Source organism: Artemia franciscana, chromosome 3 (genome assembly GCF_032884065.1).
Source record: "Artemia franciscana chromosome 3, ASM3288406v1, whole genome shotgun sequence".
Lineage (NCBI taxonomy): Eukaryota > Metazoa > Arthropoda > Branchiopoda > Anostraca > Artemiidae > Artemia > Artemia franciscana.
Genome location: NC_088865.1, coordinates 25,974,243 through 25,989,484, shown reverse-complemented (window position 1 = coordinate 25,989,484; position 15,242 = coordinate 25,974,243). Strand labels below are relative to the sequence as shown.

The window sequence follows — 15,242 nt, the reverse complement described above, 5'->3', positions numbered from 1 at the left end:
TTGAGCCGTTCCTGAGATATTGTTAATACGGGTTTTTGACAACCTGCATGCACATATTGTGTTTTGATTTAGCTCAAAACCCCATCAGCATTCCGTGAAAGTTTCTCTTTAATAACCCTAACCATTATGCTGATACAACCTTCGCCATGATACCCTTAGCATTTTTGGAGACTCATGATCAAACATGATATCGTATCCCAATCACAGATCCTATATGTAAACAATCATCTTATTTCATAACTTAAACCCCTTGTCCCAAGAGCTATGGGGATTCTGATCGGATTTCTTTGGGGGGAGGGTAGCAAAATGGAGCGTGGGAGGGAAGTCAGTTGCTCTTGAGTTACTTTTGACTCTTAAAAAGGCTCTAGAACTCAATTTCGAATCGAATGAATCCTCTCCCAAGTTTCTACAGCTCCTTCTATACGAAACGGCTTTTGGAAAAAAAACTATACCTAGAGTTGATTTCGCTCTTTACCTAGGCAACACTATTGCGCTTCCTATGATATTGTATTTATATACTTTCCCTTGGTGAGCGTCTTAAGCCTAGCTATGCTTATGATAGTAAATAAAAGTTGTGTCTAGCATGTGTTTTGCTTAAAACGTAAAGCAGAGCTACTTCCAAATGATTTTATATGGTCTCAGAGAAAATTTATAGCAGATAATTAAAAACATTAATTTCCAAAAATTATCTTTCATTTGAACATAGCTGTGCAGCCTTATATGAAACCGCATAAAAAGCTGTTTTCTTTGATTTGCACATCAAATTTTAACACCATAAGGCATTATGTTGCACTGTACATAATTTTTTTTTATCTAATTCACAGTGAAGTGTTTAGTTATGAATTTGAAAGAAAAAAAAATCCTGAATTTGATTTAGAAAACAGTTTAACTTGTATTTGTTTTTCGATCAAATCCTAACTTGAAATGTTTTTATTCAATTTGTTACTCAATTATTTTCAGACTACGAAAGAGTTAGTGGAAATAGTGCTTGCTCCCCAACTGGATATAAAGAAAAGGTTTTGTGCAAACATAATTCCAAGGAAGTGGAGAAAAGGTACGTCGACTATTTTGTACTTCAGCAAAAAGCTGAGAAAAAAAATCGCAGAATTTTTTTTTCCTATGGTTGACCCTAATGCTTTTATTGATAATTGATTAACTCTTGTAACCTGTGTGTGGATTGATGTGCGATCTCATGGAAGAGTTTACCATTGCTCCAAGGATATATTTCCCTGTTTGATAGTTGGTTGTCCATACAGTGTGCCACATAACCCTTTTTTTTTATTGTTGTTTGTGTAATCGATTATTTGGTCTTTGTAAAAGGTCATTACAGTAAGTGTTAATGTTACGCATTGTTTTTTTCTTGTTATTTTATTTTTTCATTAGACAAAGTGCCTTTTTTTTCTGTCATTGCCAGAAGTTCACATCAAAATCATAAGTTTTATTAAAAAGGATTTATAGGAAACGAAAATTTGCACTTAGAAGGGGAATATGTAGTTTCATTTGGTCAAAAAAGCATATAGAACGAACTAAGCTTATTGGAATGGCAGAGAAAAACAAAAATACTTGAAAGAAATTATATATTTTTCACAGTAGAGAAGTTATTGCCAACAAACAACAAATGGTTCAAATGGAAACGAAGCTCTTTAGACTTTTTTTTTGCAAATCATATCAGCAAAGAATTTCCTTCCCACAGCCACTTTAATGATGTGGTGCTTTATCTCACATCTAATAATCGAAATGAAGTTACTTCAATATTTTGGATTTGAGCTATGTCTGTGAGCTATGTCAGGATTTCTTGGTAGTTTTACTAATTTTCACTTGTATCACTTTCGTTATATCCATATTTGAATATTTTTTCTTTGAGAATATTTTGAGAACGGCTGAGAAAATTTTTGTACAAACAAAACTTTTCAGAGTTAAACCAAAGGTAACGTGGATATTTACTACTGATTCGGGGATACTTGTTTAGGGGAAGTTTAGGGGAGGCTATAGCCCTAGCTGGCCTCTCCCCCTAAACGACGCCACTTCTTAGTAGTGATATGTGATGACAGAAAGTTTCCCTCACTGGCAAGAAAATCAACTTTTGAATCAAAGGAGATACAACTTTCTTATTAACGCTGATCATTAGTCCTTGAAGAACTGATCTATGCATGCTGCGTCACTCTTCTATGTGCAAAAATTAGTTCTAGAGATACACCATTTTGAAAATTTTGAGGGGCTGCCTCAAAGTTCTTTGTTGTGCTACATAGCAAAAAAAAAAGAAGAAAAAAAGAGAGATTTACTGAGTTCAAAAACGAGCCACCACCTATTCCGTTCCAAAACAACCTGGAGGCAAAAAGTGGACCTTGGGATACTCTGTCACCCCTCCCCTTACCCCGTTCATTGTTGAACGACTGGCATGTTGCACCTCGTTCGAAGCGAAATAACGCAAGGGTTTTTTATTTATATTAATGGAAGTATTACTTGGGCCCATGGTCGATCCAATGTCCCACATTCAGCCTTTTCCAATTCAATTCAGTTTATTTCCAAAACGGGCAGCGGACAAGCCGAATATTCGTTTAGTCATCAAAACATAAATATATATATATATATATATATATATATATATATATATATATATATATATATAATATAGTCAACACTTATGAAATAATTTAAAATAATTCTAATCGTCCACTTGTAATCAATGCACAATAACTGACTAGTCAAAATATGTTAAAATGTAACTAACGAACTAAATCAGCGGACAAGCCGAATATTCATTTTAGTCGTCAAGACACAAATACATGTACAATCCATAGTCAACACTCATGAGATAATTTGAAATAAATTCAATCGTCCACTTAAAATCAGTACAAAATAATTGACTAGTAAAAATATAATATAACTAACGAACTAAAGCTGTAGCTATTCCTGCTTCTTAGTAGTAACATTAAAACACTTGACAAAGAAGGGAACAAAGCTTTTCAAATATCTGTCTGACTTATGGATAGGCTGTACACGAGGTACAGCTTCTGCCAATGCTCTTTCGGATCTTTCTCAATGTGGTTTGAAATGAGGAGGCAGTATGGATCGATGGAATATGCTGTTCAACCCCTGTGCCAAAAGCAAGCGACAGTTTTTGTTGACTTCTAGCAAGGGAATCTAGGCCAAACCGTTCAAGGAGGGCAGAGTATTTGACTTTGGGCGCTTTTGAAATTACCAACAATGCCCGAAATTGAACTCTCTCAATCGCGTCTGACTGCTCCTGCTTTATGCCGTAATGTCAAACGGGGGAACAGTATTCAAGGCGAGACAGTATAAAAGAGGCATAAAGTCGCAAAAGGTGATTTGAAAGAATTCCCTGTCGAGACAGCAGCTTCAAGGAGCTAATACCTGCATTAGCTCTCCGGAGCATCATTTCCATCTGTTTCTCCCACTTTTAATCAGCAGTAAGAAATACCCCAAGCAGTTTAAGTTCAGTTACACCTCTGGAAGTAGGAAGGGGAGGGAAAATTCTGGTTTGCTTTGAAGAAAAGAGAAAGTGAGCGCAACAGACTTCTCGACATTAACGGTCATCCTGTTTGCAGCAGCATCATACGATATATCAGCCATAATGGTAGCTGCACTGCTTTGAATATTTTTGTAGCACAGCTCTGTAATAAATAAATCATCAACATATTTCCAGCGATCTGGCATGCTTATTGCCAGCTCGTTTATCATGATTAGAAAAAAGAAGTGGACCCGGTAGTATGCCCTGAGGCACTCCACAAAATGTTGGCATTTCATCAGAAAAAGCTTCTGTATCAGTGTACTATGACAAATCAGGTCAAAAGCTTTGTTTAGGTCAACTGCTATCAGATTAATCGAGCGTTCAGGCTCATCCAGACGTTTGAGAATTGTATCCAGCATACTTACCAGATAATGGGCAGTGGACGTTTTGGGCATGTTTCCAAACTATGTAGGATCAATAAGCTCAATTACCTGCTTCTTTAACCAAGCAGCCAAAAAACTCCTATGCTTCGCTAAGGACAAGGGTCATTGTAATTGGTCTAATTCCAGAAAAATCATTTGGTACATCTCTTGCTGTGATTGGTGTATATCCATTTTTCCAAATGGATGGGTAATCTCCAGATTTTGTTATTAGATTAAAAATATGGGCCAAAAGGAAACATAATCTGTCAGGGAACGTTTTAATTGAATCAACAGGGATATCAACCAGTGTTACACTATTTCTTTTCAAAATACTATTTTTGTTTTACTTCATTTGGCGATATAATAGGGAAATCACAAAAATCAAGTGGAGGCCTCGGTATTTCATCAATTGGTAGAGGAGGGATTGACTGGACAATATGAACCAGGTGGGCATTTAGCTTATTTGCGGTTTCAGATTCTTTTTCATCTAATTCCAGTGAATTTGCGCGGAAGTCGTTTAGGCTGCAGAAAAACCCAAATTATCTCATCTTACTTGTTTAAACACGGGTTCAATCGGGTGTAATTAAAAAAGGAAATAACTAAACTTAAAGTACACTGCTTTTCCCCAGAGGATGGTCATCTGGGCGAGGCTAACAAAAATATTATAATCTATAATTTCTAGTAATTCAGGATTCTATCGGTGCACTTCAGTAACAACTACGACTGAGCTTTAACTATATTAATCAAACTCTCTAACTCACACACTTTATCCATACTCAAACTTTCTGCGCTGCTGTAAAGAAAAGTTGGGAAATCAAAACATCTGAACAATACTCTTTCAGCTTTGTCCTACAGTTTACCTTAACAATAGCAGTTAGAGGTTCTGTTTTCGAAACTGACTCCAGGCTCCTATCCAAGTATTCATTCAGGGTAAATGTAGCGAAGTGGTTCTGAACGGGGCACGTGACTGAGAAAGCTGCTGTGAGTTGCTGTTGTTCAGTGGGAGTGCTGTCTGTTGCTGTAAACGAGACCGAGGCGGGAGAAGTGGGTTGGGTAGACACGGAGGGGAGAACGAAAACCTGTGCGAGGGAATTTGGGAGAGGGTGTAAAACTCCGGCCTTTGGCACGCGGGAGAAGCCGGACGCGTCCGAGAGAGCTTCAGAGGAACTGAGTTGTAATGATCTTGGTACAAGGGGCTGCGAACTGAAAACATGCTCGGGATGGGCGGGGAAATCCATCTCCGTTTTTTGTCAAATTCTTAGTACTACCATCGTATCCATGCGGAGATTTAGCTTGTGGCTTAGAGAATAACCTACTAAACGACTTTGGTATAAAAACATGATACTTATCACAACCGACAAGGACCCGACATAAAAACACAACGAATTGAAACATGGTCAAACGAGCACGAAATCTTGTTGCAAGAACCTGCCAGAAAATATTTACGAATATGGAGCCGATTACATCTTCTTCCGTGGTTATATTTTGCACGCAAAAAATCCTTGCAAACTGATTTCGTTTTTTATCTTCAATTACATGCTGATCACCATTTTTTCCAGCTAATTCCGTTTGCTTCACTTTGATTTGCCACAAGTTTCTATATCTGCATTGGATTTCGTAGTAACTTTATTAGTCTGTTAAACAAAAGTGTCATTATCCTCTTTCAAATTCAGCATACAACCGGAAGCCGTTAAGTTATTCCTGTATTCGGGAGCTTGATCCTCTACCATAGTAATAGAAGATTTGTGAGTGTGATTTTTACGTTCATTAATAGTTGATTTCATTCTAACATTATTAACTTGATCGTTCCGATCAATGTCAACCTGGTTTGTCACTCGTTCGAACGCCCTTGACCTCTCAAATGAATTTACAAAGGGCAATATAGCATTTTCAGAATTTTTCATTTTCACTTGATTGACTTCATTATTCTTTGTTATATCATTGTTTTGAATTGCAGATAGGGGTTCAGAAACAACGGTCCAAATGTAGCTTAATAACTCTTCTAGTTTGTTGTTTAATTTTAAAAGCCACAATGCCGGTTTAAGAATATCAATATTTGTCTGGCAAGCAAAATCTTTAACAGAGGGATTTGAATATGTTAAATTTTCACTGGCGACATATGAGTAAGGTTCGGTCTGAACTGATGTCTCACGTGAGCAGGTGCGTAATATTCCAATGGTGGTGTTATGAGTATAGGATGGGTCGACGGAAAAACCGACAAGAAACTTCAAGGGGGTGGACGTCACTTCATGTTGTAAATAGGGAGAGGCTGGAGTCAACTTCGGCGAAGAGGGGAGCACCTGTGATTTCAGCTCTTTTAAGATATTAAGCATCCTAGCTCTTGAATTTGGAGAGCGAGTTTGAAAAGACTCTCAGCCTACATTCAGGACAAACTAGTCTTTGTCTAACCATTGTTTTTTAAGAGGTTAATGGCCCGGAAGAAAAACTTGGCTCGACAGTTAACAACACTAGGTCCTCACAGGTTGGATGCTGGATGAAGACTGATTTCTCGCTAGAGGATAGGCATGTAGCATCTTGTCCAAACCGGAAAAAAGGTAAACATGCTGCTCCTTATTTGAACCGGAATCAGCTTAAGGATACTAAAAGGTGTTCTGATTAAAAAAATACGTGAGCAGGCTCCAGAGTGTCATTGTTTGGGGTATCCCCTCTATCTTAAAGAGTGATTCGTAACCAAGAATCGCACAGCTTATTCATCGTCGTGGGGTTACAGGCTTGTGCTATTTGTTCTAAGGTAAAATAATAAGGCATTAGTTTCAATACATGGTGCATTATATGGTGAGAAATTCTTCTCGACATATACCATCTTTGGATTGTCGAGGGGCTTACTACTACGACATTTAATCGATAGCGAAAAATCAGATCAAAGTTTGCTCGCGCAACACTTTTGTCAGCAAAGCCAACCAGCGGTCGCTGCAACCCCTCACGTTACCCTTGTCGTGTGAATCTAGTTTTCATTGAAGTTCCCTTTTCTTTGATGTTTTTGCAAATTTGCCCCCTCCCCATCCTGGAATATATTCTTTTGCTCTTGCCGGAAGTAGACATATGTGTTTTTTTTATTTCTTGAATCATTCTGTCCTTTAGAGAGACAGTTATCGCAATTTTATTTATTTATTTTCTTTTAGTTGCGAACGTGTTCTGTGGCTAGACGAACGAAAATTTTGGCTATTCGAAGCGGTAATGGCATTGGGCTCAATGGTATCAACTAGTTTTGTGATTGTGCGTCAGAATTCCCTTAATAGACGTGCTATGAGAAGAATTCAACGTCAGATCAATTCTATTATTTAAATGTAAGTTTATTTTATTGCATAAAATTAGCTATTTAAATTGTAAGAAAATTATTTATTTATTTCAGTGTAAAAGCGTCAAACTAATTTTGCGTGTCACAGTCTATGCAATTGTGCTGATTTAGTATCGCGAATGTCGAGTGAAAAAGCCAGCTATTTGAAAACTGACCTCGCTTCAATTTTTCTAATCAATTTATCTATGTGAACCGTCATTAAATCATAGATTTAAAAAGCAGTGTAGTTTGTTGTTTGTTTTGAAGTCGTAAGTGTAACAAGATGAACTTGGTGCTAAAATCGACTACCCAGTAACAATTTCTTTGAGCAACTGGGCTTTTCTGTCCAAGTACAGCCAATCTTTGTCGACTTTTGAAGATTGACTTAGCAGGTCAATCGCAAAATCAAATGGAAGGCTAAGCCTGCTTAGCTAGCTAGGCCGCGAATATTGCACTATATCCAGGCCATACGCAATTAATATTTGTTATACACAACTACGTGCTAACACAGATGTGTATAATTTTTTTCTTAGTCAAGTATATAAATCTAGTTTATCTGCTGTGGACAGTCACTGTGTATATGACTGGAATATCCAGAGATTGTGTCATTTTTTTTACTGTCTAATAGAGACATTTATCCCTATTGAACTCCTGTGGGTACGTAATAGAAAATGCTTATGTTGCATATATGGTGATGATGTGACCAATCAAGTATATAAATCCAAATATCTGCTGAGGACAGTCACTGTGTATGTAACCGGAATATCCAGAGATTGTGTCATTGTTTTCACTGTCTAATAGAAGAACTTGCCCCTATTGACCTCTTATTTGCATGTCATGGAAAGGGAGTGTAGTCTTTGAAAATACCAACGTCGTACGTATGGGGATGATGTGATCAGTCAAGTATATAGATCCAGTTTATCTGCTGAGGACAGTCACTGTTTATGTGACAGCAATATCCAGAGATTGTATCATTGTTTTCACTGTCTAATAGAAGGATTTATCCCTATTGAACTCTTATTTTTACGTCATGGAATGGCAGCTTAGTCTTTGAAAATACCCACGTCGTATATATGGGGATGATGTAACCAATCAAGTATATGAATACAGTTTATATGCGGAGGACGGTCACTATATATGTGACCGGAATATCCAGAGATTGTGTCATTGTTTCCACTGTCTAGTAAAAGAATTTTTCCCTACTGAATTCTTATTTGTACGTCATGGAAAGGCAGTGTAGTCTTTGAAAATACCTACGTCGTATGTATGGGGATCATGTGACCAATCAAGTACATAATTCCAGTTTATCTGCTGAGGACAAGCACTCTGTATGTGACTGGGATATCCAGAGATTGTGTTATTGTTTTTACTGTCTAATAAAACAATTTTTCCCTGTTGAACTGGAAAGGTACTATAGTCTTTCAAAATACCTACTTCGTATGTATGGGGATCATGTGACAAATCAAGTACATAAATCCAGTTTATCTGCTGAAAAAAGTCAATGTATAATTGTGTATGTGATCAGAATGTCTAGAGATTGTTTTATTGTTTTCACTGACTAATAGAAGGATATATCCTTATTGAATTCTTATTTGTACGTCATGGAAAAGCAGTGTAGTCTTTGAAAATACCTACGTTTTATGTATGGGGATCATGTAACCAATCAAGTATATAAATCGAGTTTGTCTGCTGAGGACAGTCACTGTGTATGTGACCGAAATATCCAGAGATTGTGTCATTGTTTTCACTGTCTAATAGAAGGATTTATCCCTATTGAACTCTTATTTGCACATCATGGAAAGGCAGTGTAGTCTTTGAAAATACCTACGTTTTATGTATGGGGATCATGTAACCAATCAAGTATATAAATCGAGTTTGTCTGCTGAGGACAGTCACTGTGTATGTGACCGAAATATCAAGAGACTGTGTCATTGTTTTCAATGTCTAATAGGAGGATTTATCTCTATTGAACTCTTATGTGTACGTCTGGAAAAGCAGTGTATTCTTTGAAAATACTTATGTCACATGTATGGGTGTAACCAATCAAGTATACGAATACAGTTTATCTGCTGAGAACGGTCGCTGTATATGTGACCAGAATATCCTGAGATTTTGTCATTGTTTTCACTCTCTTATAAAAGGATTTATCCCAATTGAACTGTTATTTGTACATTAACGTAGCTCAAACACATTCTTGTAAGTATATGATTATACATTCAATTTTTGCTTGTTTTGTTTTTTGTTTTTTTGCTCATTAATAGTAATTTCTATTCATTTTAAGTTTAAACTGTAATGTGACTTTATTTCTGATGGTCTTCGGTAGATTTGTTTTTAATTAACTTCCGTTTGTTTTTGATTGATTTAGTTTAATATTGGATAATATCATGAATGTTTTCAAGTTTTTCAGTTTTCTGATTAAGAATTAAAATGTTAGATTGTAGTTTAAATTTTGGACAAAACTTGAATATTCAGTCAAAATTTTCAAGCATCTGTTTTGTGACATAAATGTTTAATAATAGTTTTGCTATAAAAATATTGGGCCGTATGGGAGGGGGATGATTATTCACATGAATTGAAAATCTGTGTAATTTCTGCTCTTAAATAAGGCTAAAGCGATCCTGTAGACACCCTTTAATATACACATGTCACAATCCAACATCTTAAGCATAGAATTGTTTTTGTTATACTTTGTTGTACAGATGGTTTTCTCAAATGAAGATCGCATGGCCCTGAAATTTTAATCGAGGTCTACATGGCCTAAAATTATAAAGCAGGTCAATGCAAAAAAAAACAAACAAAAAACAAATTTGCGCTAAGAATCGATAAAATCGATTTTGGGTTTTACGAATCAGTGTAAACCTCTTTTTTCAATTTTTTTTTCTTAGGTTTATTTGGCCCCGTTGTTGCTAGCCAATCGGTGACCAAACAAATTTTGGCTTATTTTTGGGCTTCACGGATCAGTAAAACAATTTGTTTATTTTCATAGGTTTTTTCTTCGTAGAGATCCTCAACGACAATGGGTTGATTCCAATGGAAATTAAAGTTCATGTGCCCTTTTTAAGCGGCCGATAAGACTATTCCATAGGAATGTGGCGTATTCTGCGATTTTTTGGTACCAAACTACGATTTTGGCCCAATGAAGGCCAACTTGCTACCAATTGAAAATTCGGACATAGTTACCGGTAGTCGATTTAAAATGGTCAGAAGACTATAAATGCCCTGTTTTGAAATTCAAATTCTTTCCTTAAGAGCGCAAATGAAGCTCTATCATTTATGGAGTTTGAGGGCGTTGTAGTTCTGCTCTTATTTGTAGTAATTTATTTTTTGTCATTCTTAATCTGACCAAGCCTATAATAATGATATTGTTATATAATTATAATAATATAAGACGGATCAACAGAGATGAATGTATTAGGCAAACCAGAATTAAACAAAGAGAACTCACTCATCCTCATGCCAAATGGTAATTTCTTCAGCATAAGAATTATGCACGTTATAATACCAAAAGCTTTACGAAAATTCAGGAATAAAATAACTCTCAACGTAGGAAATACTGTAGAAAATCGTCCTCTGTTTGAATGGTTCACAAGAAAACGAAACGGATATTAAGGACTGAAACTGATTTGGAATCAAAAAAGTAATAAGACGAGAACCTTTTTGAAAATCGTGCCAAGCGCAGAAAATAGGGATATTGGTGGATATTCGGTTGGATCATTATGTGGTTCTTGCTAAGGAATAGCTTTCGTGCACTTTGAAGAACCTGTCTTAGCCTTTCAAAAATAAAAAAAAGTTCAATTTCTGCTTAGAGCCTGAACTCCTCGGACTTAAAGCCTTTCTAGGTGGAATTTAAAATTTGAACCCGGTTCTAAATCCTTTTTTATTACTATTTATATATTAGAATCCTTTTCATAAAATCTTTCAAGCCATACTTGGAGTGGAACGGAGGTGTGACCTTGAATAATACTTGCCATGGGCAGCAAAATCTATTTCTGAAAGTTTCATTCTCCATATACAAAAAATTTATAATTTCGGGAAAAGTTATTGAACAAGAGAGAAGCAAGGACTTGGCACAACTTCTGGTGCTCCAAAATGGTTGTAGATCCATTTTTAAAAGTTGCATACTATCTACATTTTAACCAAATATTTTGTAATTCCAGTTTCAGGCTGAACTAAACTTCTTGAAAATAAATTATAATACTACAAAAATCCATCAGTCCTAGATTCTTGTAGAAACCTTGGGATTTTACCCTGCTCACAAGAGGAGTCTCTCTCCTGTTGGTAGTTCGAAGTAATTACTCCTAGGAAAGTTAAAAAAAGTAATGAAGCTAATTTCCATCAGTTTTTTTCCGTCCTGTTTTCTATGAATTGACATTTGTGACTGTTCATATATATATATATATATATATATATATATATATATATATATATATATATATATATATATATATATACTATACATACTATATATATATATATATATACTATATATATATATATATATATATATATATATATATATATATATATATATATATATATATATATATATATATATATATAGATTTTTTTTTATTTTCTCTGAACTATTTTATATATTCTAAACTACTGTAGGAATATACTGAACGAGATTCCACATATTTCGATTTTATCCCTGTGTTTAATTTTACTTTCGTGTCTTCTAGTGGTGTATGCTTTGAAAATGAATTCAAGTTTGGCATTTTTGCTTGTAACACTTATTCTTATTCAGTTTTTTTTCTTTTTAAGTCATATTTCTGTGGATATCGAGATGGAGCAAAGACACAAGTTATTTGTCAGTTGGAAAGAAAATTGTATTTCTGTGGAAAGTTACATCATCCTTTTTGTTCTTGATCACTGCGGATTAAGCAATTTTGAAGTGTTTGCCATTGAAGAACAAGATGAAATACACAAGAATGATAATACAAAAAATAGTGATGGGTTTAAATGTTTAACTTGGATCCCTCTTAGAAAAGAAAAGTTTCAATCATTTTGTTTTATCACTGAGGCCGAAAAGAATAATTCCATTAAAACGGTCAAACTCCCTGCCTTAGTCAGTGGTGATAGCACATTGACAATTGTCGGTTTATGTGGAGTTATTCGCTTTTTGATAAAAGCTGCAGGAAAGAATCACATATCAAGGGAATTTCTTGGATTTCGTTACAGCTGTCTAAGTGCACCCTCTGAAGTGAGTATTTGGACTCGGTTTTGTGAAGTTGAGAGCATCGATGCATTGAAACAGTTTCGCTTATGTATATTTCCAGCCACGTTTCCAAAATTCGAAAATCATTTGAAGCACCCAGTAAGAACTCATAATATATTGAAAAAAGTTAATGTTAAAACTAGTCTCCAGTCTAAAACGAAAGTTAACGGTAAAAATATTATTGATGACACCTTAAATATACAAAATCTTTCTCTTAGGGATATTCAAAGAAGGGCGGGCACAATACTTGATCACAAGTTTGCAGAGGGAGAGGATATAACCATATCTGATCTCGTACTTTTTTCCACTTTCTATTTATTGATGAAATTTTATAAGCGGGATTTATTGAAAAAGCACTTTCCTGCTATGGAATGCTGGTATTCCCTTATGGAAACTCTATGCAGAGACTCTATTTCTTTCGTTTCTGTCGAAGACAGTCCAGAAAAAAATGACTGTGTATCCATTCCCAAGGTAAATGAATTTAGTTTATATTCTAAAGACTCAGGAAGAAGTGACAAATTAGGTACTTGTCAAAGTGTACTTAATAAAATTTTTGAGAAATTGTCTGTAATTGACGTGTTGCAATTTAAATGCAAAGAAGAGTTGGCTGGTGAATTTGATTGGTCAGTCTTGCCAAAGGATGCTCATCCTCTTGGTGGAGATCTTCCACCATCTCGTGCAAATCGAAAATGCGATCAGCTACAGAGTATAATAATTGCTGTCAGAAGATTAGCAAAGCCTGGTGATGTGTTAGTTGACTTTTGTTCAGGAGGTGGGCATTTAGGAATTGTTTTGGCTTTTATCTTACCCCTCTGCTCTGTCGTTTTGGTGGACAACAAAAGTGAATCTGTTGATAGAGCGCGGCGAAGAGTGGAACGTCTCCAACTAAAAAACGTCAGCTTAATTTTGGGGAATGTAAATTATTTCATTGGAAACTTTGATATAGGAGTAACGCTTCATGCTTGTGGTAGTGCTACTGATAGAGTTTTAAATAAGTGCATTGTGAAAAATGCTAATTTTGTTATTTGTCCGTGCTGTTATGGTGCTGTTCAGCCAACTACAAATATTCAGTACCCACAAAGCAAAGAGATGCAGGACACCCTCCTTACACAGTCTGAATATTTCAGATTAGCTCACAGTGCTGACCAAACCCATGATAAAGACAACGAAAAAACACCTCAAGGATTTAAGTGTATGGATTTAATTGATTCAGATCGGGCACTCTTTGCTTCATCTCAAGGATATAAGGTCTCTCTCTGTAAGCTTAAACCTGAAAACTGCTCTCCAAAGAATAATTTGATTATCGGATCAAGAAGATAAGCTTATTTGTTTCAAGTTTTTACTTTTCTAATATATATTTTTATTAGGTGTGGTATTTCAAGCATACAGTTGAAAAAATAGTACAAGTTTCTGTTTAAGGCCAATATCAGTGACTGCGTTCTAGCCATGTCACCTGTTTATTTGTTTTATTTAAGAAGATGCTAAATTCGAGCTCTTTATTCTACCTGGGTGTAAAAGTTAATTGGCAGAAAATGACACACATTTGCCTACATATTCAGCCCTTGAGGGGTGGGGGGCTGTATTATCAGGGAAAAAATACGAAAGGAATGGGAATTGAATGTTTCCCTCTCCAGGCTTAAAAAAATTAGTATCCAATTCAGTTGTTTTTGTTGTTCCATCATCTTTTTAATTTTTTTTCTTTAAATCTGTTGTTGACTGTATTTTTGTCTGTGATTTTCCTTTCAGTTCTTCTTTATGGCAAATTGCATTTGTTTAACTTGTATTTATTTAGATAAATAAACCACTTTTTTAGCCAACCGTCTATTGGAATTCAAATGCCAGGAATCAATTACTGCTATCTTAGATGTGACTATTCTAACTTTCTTAGACTTTAGATTTGGGTAGGAAGTTACCTCCCGTGGTTAGTCAAATCAACAAGTTTCTTAAAGTTCTTTAAAGTTGCGAAATCGCAATTACTTTTGCTCAGTTTTAGTTTTCCTTTTTGTATTTTCCTTTTACCTTTTTTTTACTTTCATCTTCTTTAAAATATATATCAGTATTTCGCTTAGAATTTTTACATTTGTATCGAACTTGTATGTACGGCAACAGACTATATATATATATATATATATATATATATATATATATATATATATATATATATATATATATATATATATATATATATATATATATATATATATATATATATATATATATATATAGAATAATTTCGAAATACTTGCGTTGGAAATTATTTTAAAAATCTCTTTGGATTTTCTATTAGAAGTTTTCTAGTTACAAGCTTAATTAACATACAGAAAATTCCAAGGATTTAATATATGGTGTCAGAAAATAAAACAGAAAAGTGCAGGCGAAAAAGACAAATTTAGTACTAAAAGTCTTTTTAATTGTTCAGATTTTGAAACATAACTTTACATTACTCCTAAAATTTTCCTTTTAAAAAAGAAAAATTAATTTAATTAGCTTTGTGTGGTTCTCTAAAGGACCGATTTATTTTTGGATTTTTTTGGTTTATCATTATCTATTTTGAAAATTTCTTGAATTCCTTTGTTAAACTAACCATTGCATTTGACACACTATATCAAAGATAAATAAATATATAAATAAATTTATATAAATAAAGATAAAAAAATAAGAGAAATAACAAGACCAAGTAGCCTACACATTACAAGGACATAATATAATTAAATTCGAATGATTTGTTAAATTAATTCCATGAATTAAAGAAAAATAAAAAAATTAGATTAACAGAAAAAATGTTGGTAAATAAACCGCAGTGTAAGATAAAGAGGCGTATCGGATGGCATT

General features: G+C 34.7%; 1 protein-coding gene across 1 annotated transcript in view; it reads left to right on the top strand.

The window, feature by feature from the left end:
- LOC136025509 (glutathione S-transferase C-terminal domain-containing protein homolog) overlaps positions 1-14,227 on the top strand; it is a 50,304-nt gene extending 36,077 nt beyond the window's left edge. The window contains exons 4-6 of the mRNA XM_065701538.1: positions 961-1,054; positions 7,038-7,199; positions 11,957-14,227. Coding sequence (XP_065557610.1) covers positions 961-1,054; positions 7,038-7,199; positions 11,957-13,730 — 2,030 coding nt within the window. The 3' untranslated portion in view covers positions 13,731-14,227. The remainder of the gene's footprint in view (positions 1-960; positions 1,055-7,037; positions 7,200-11,956) is intronic.
- Positions 14,228-15,242: the final 1,015 nt, after the last annotated feature.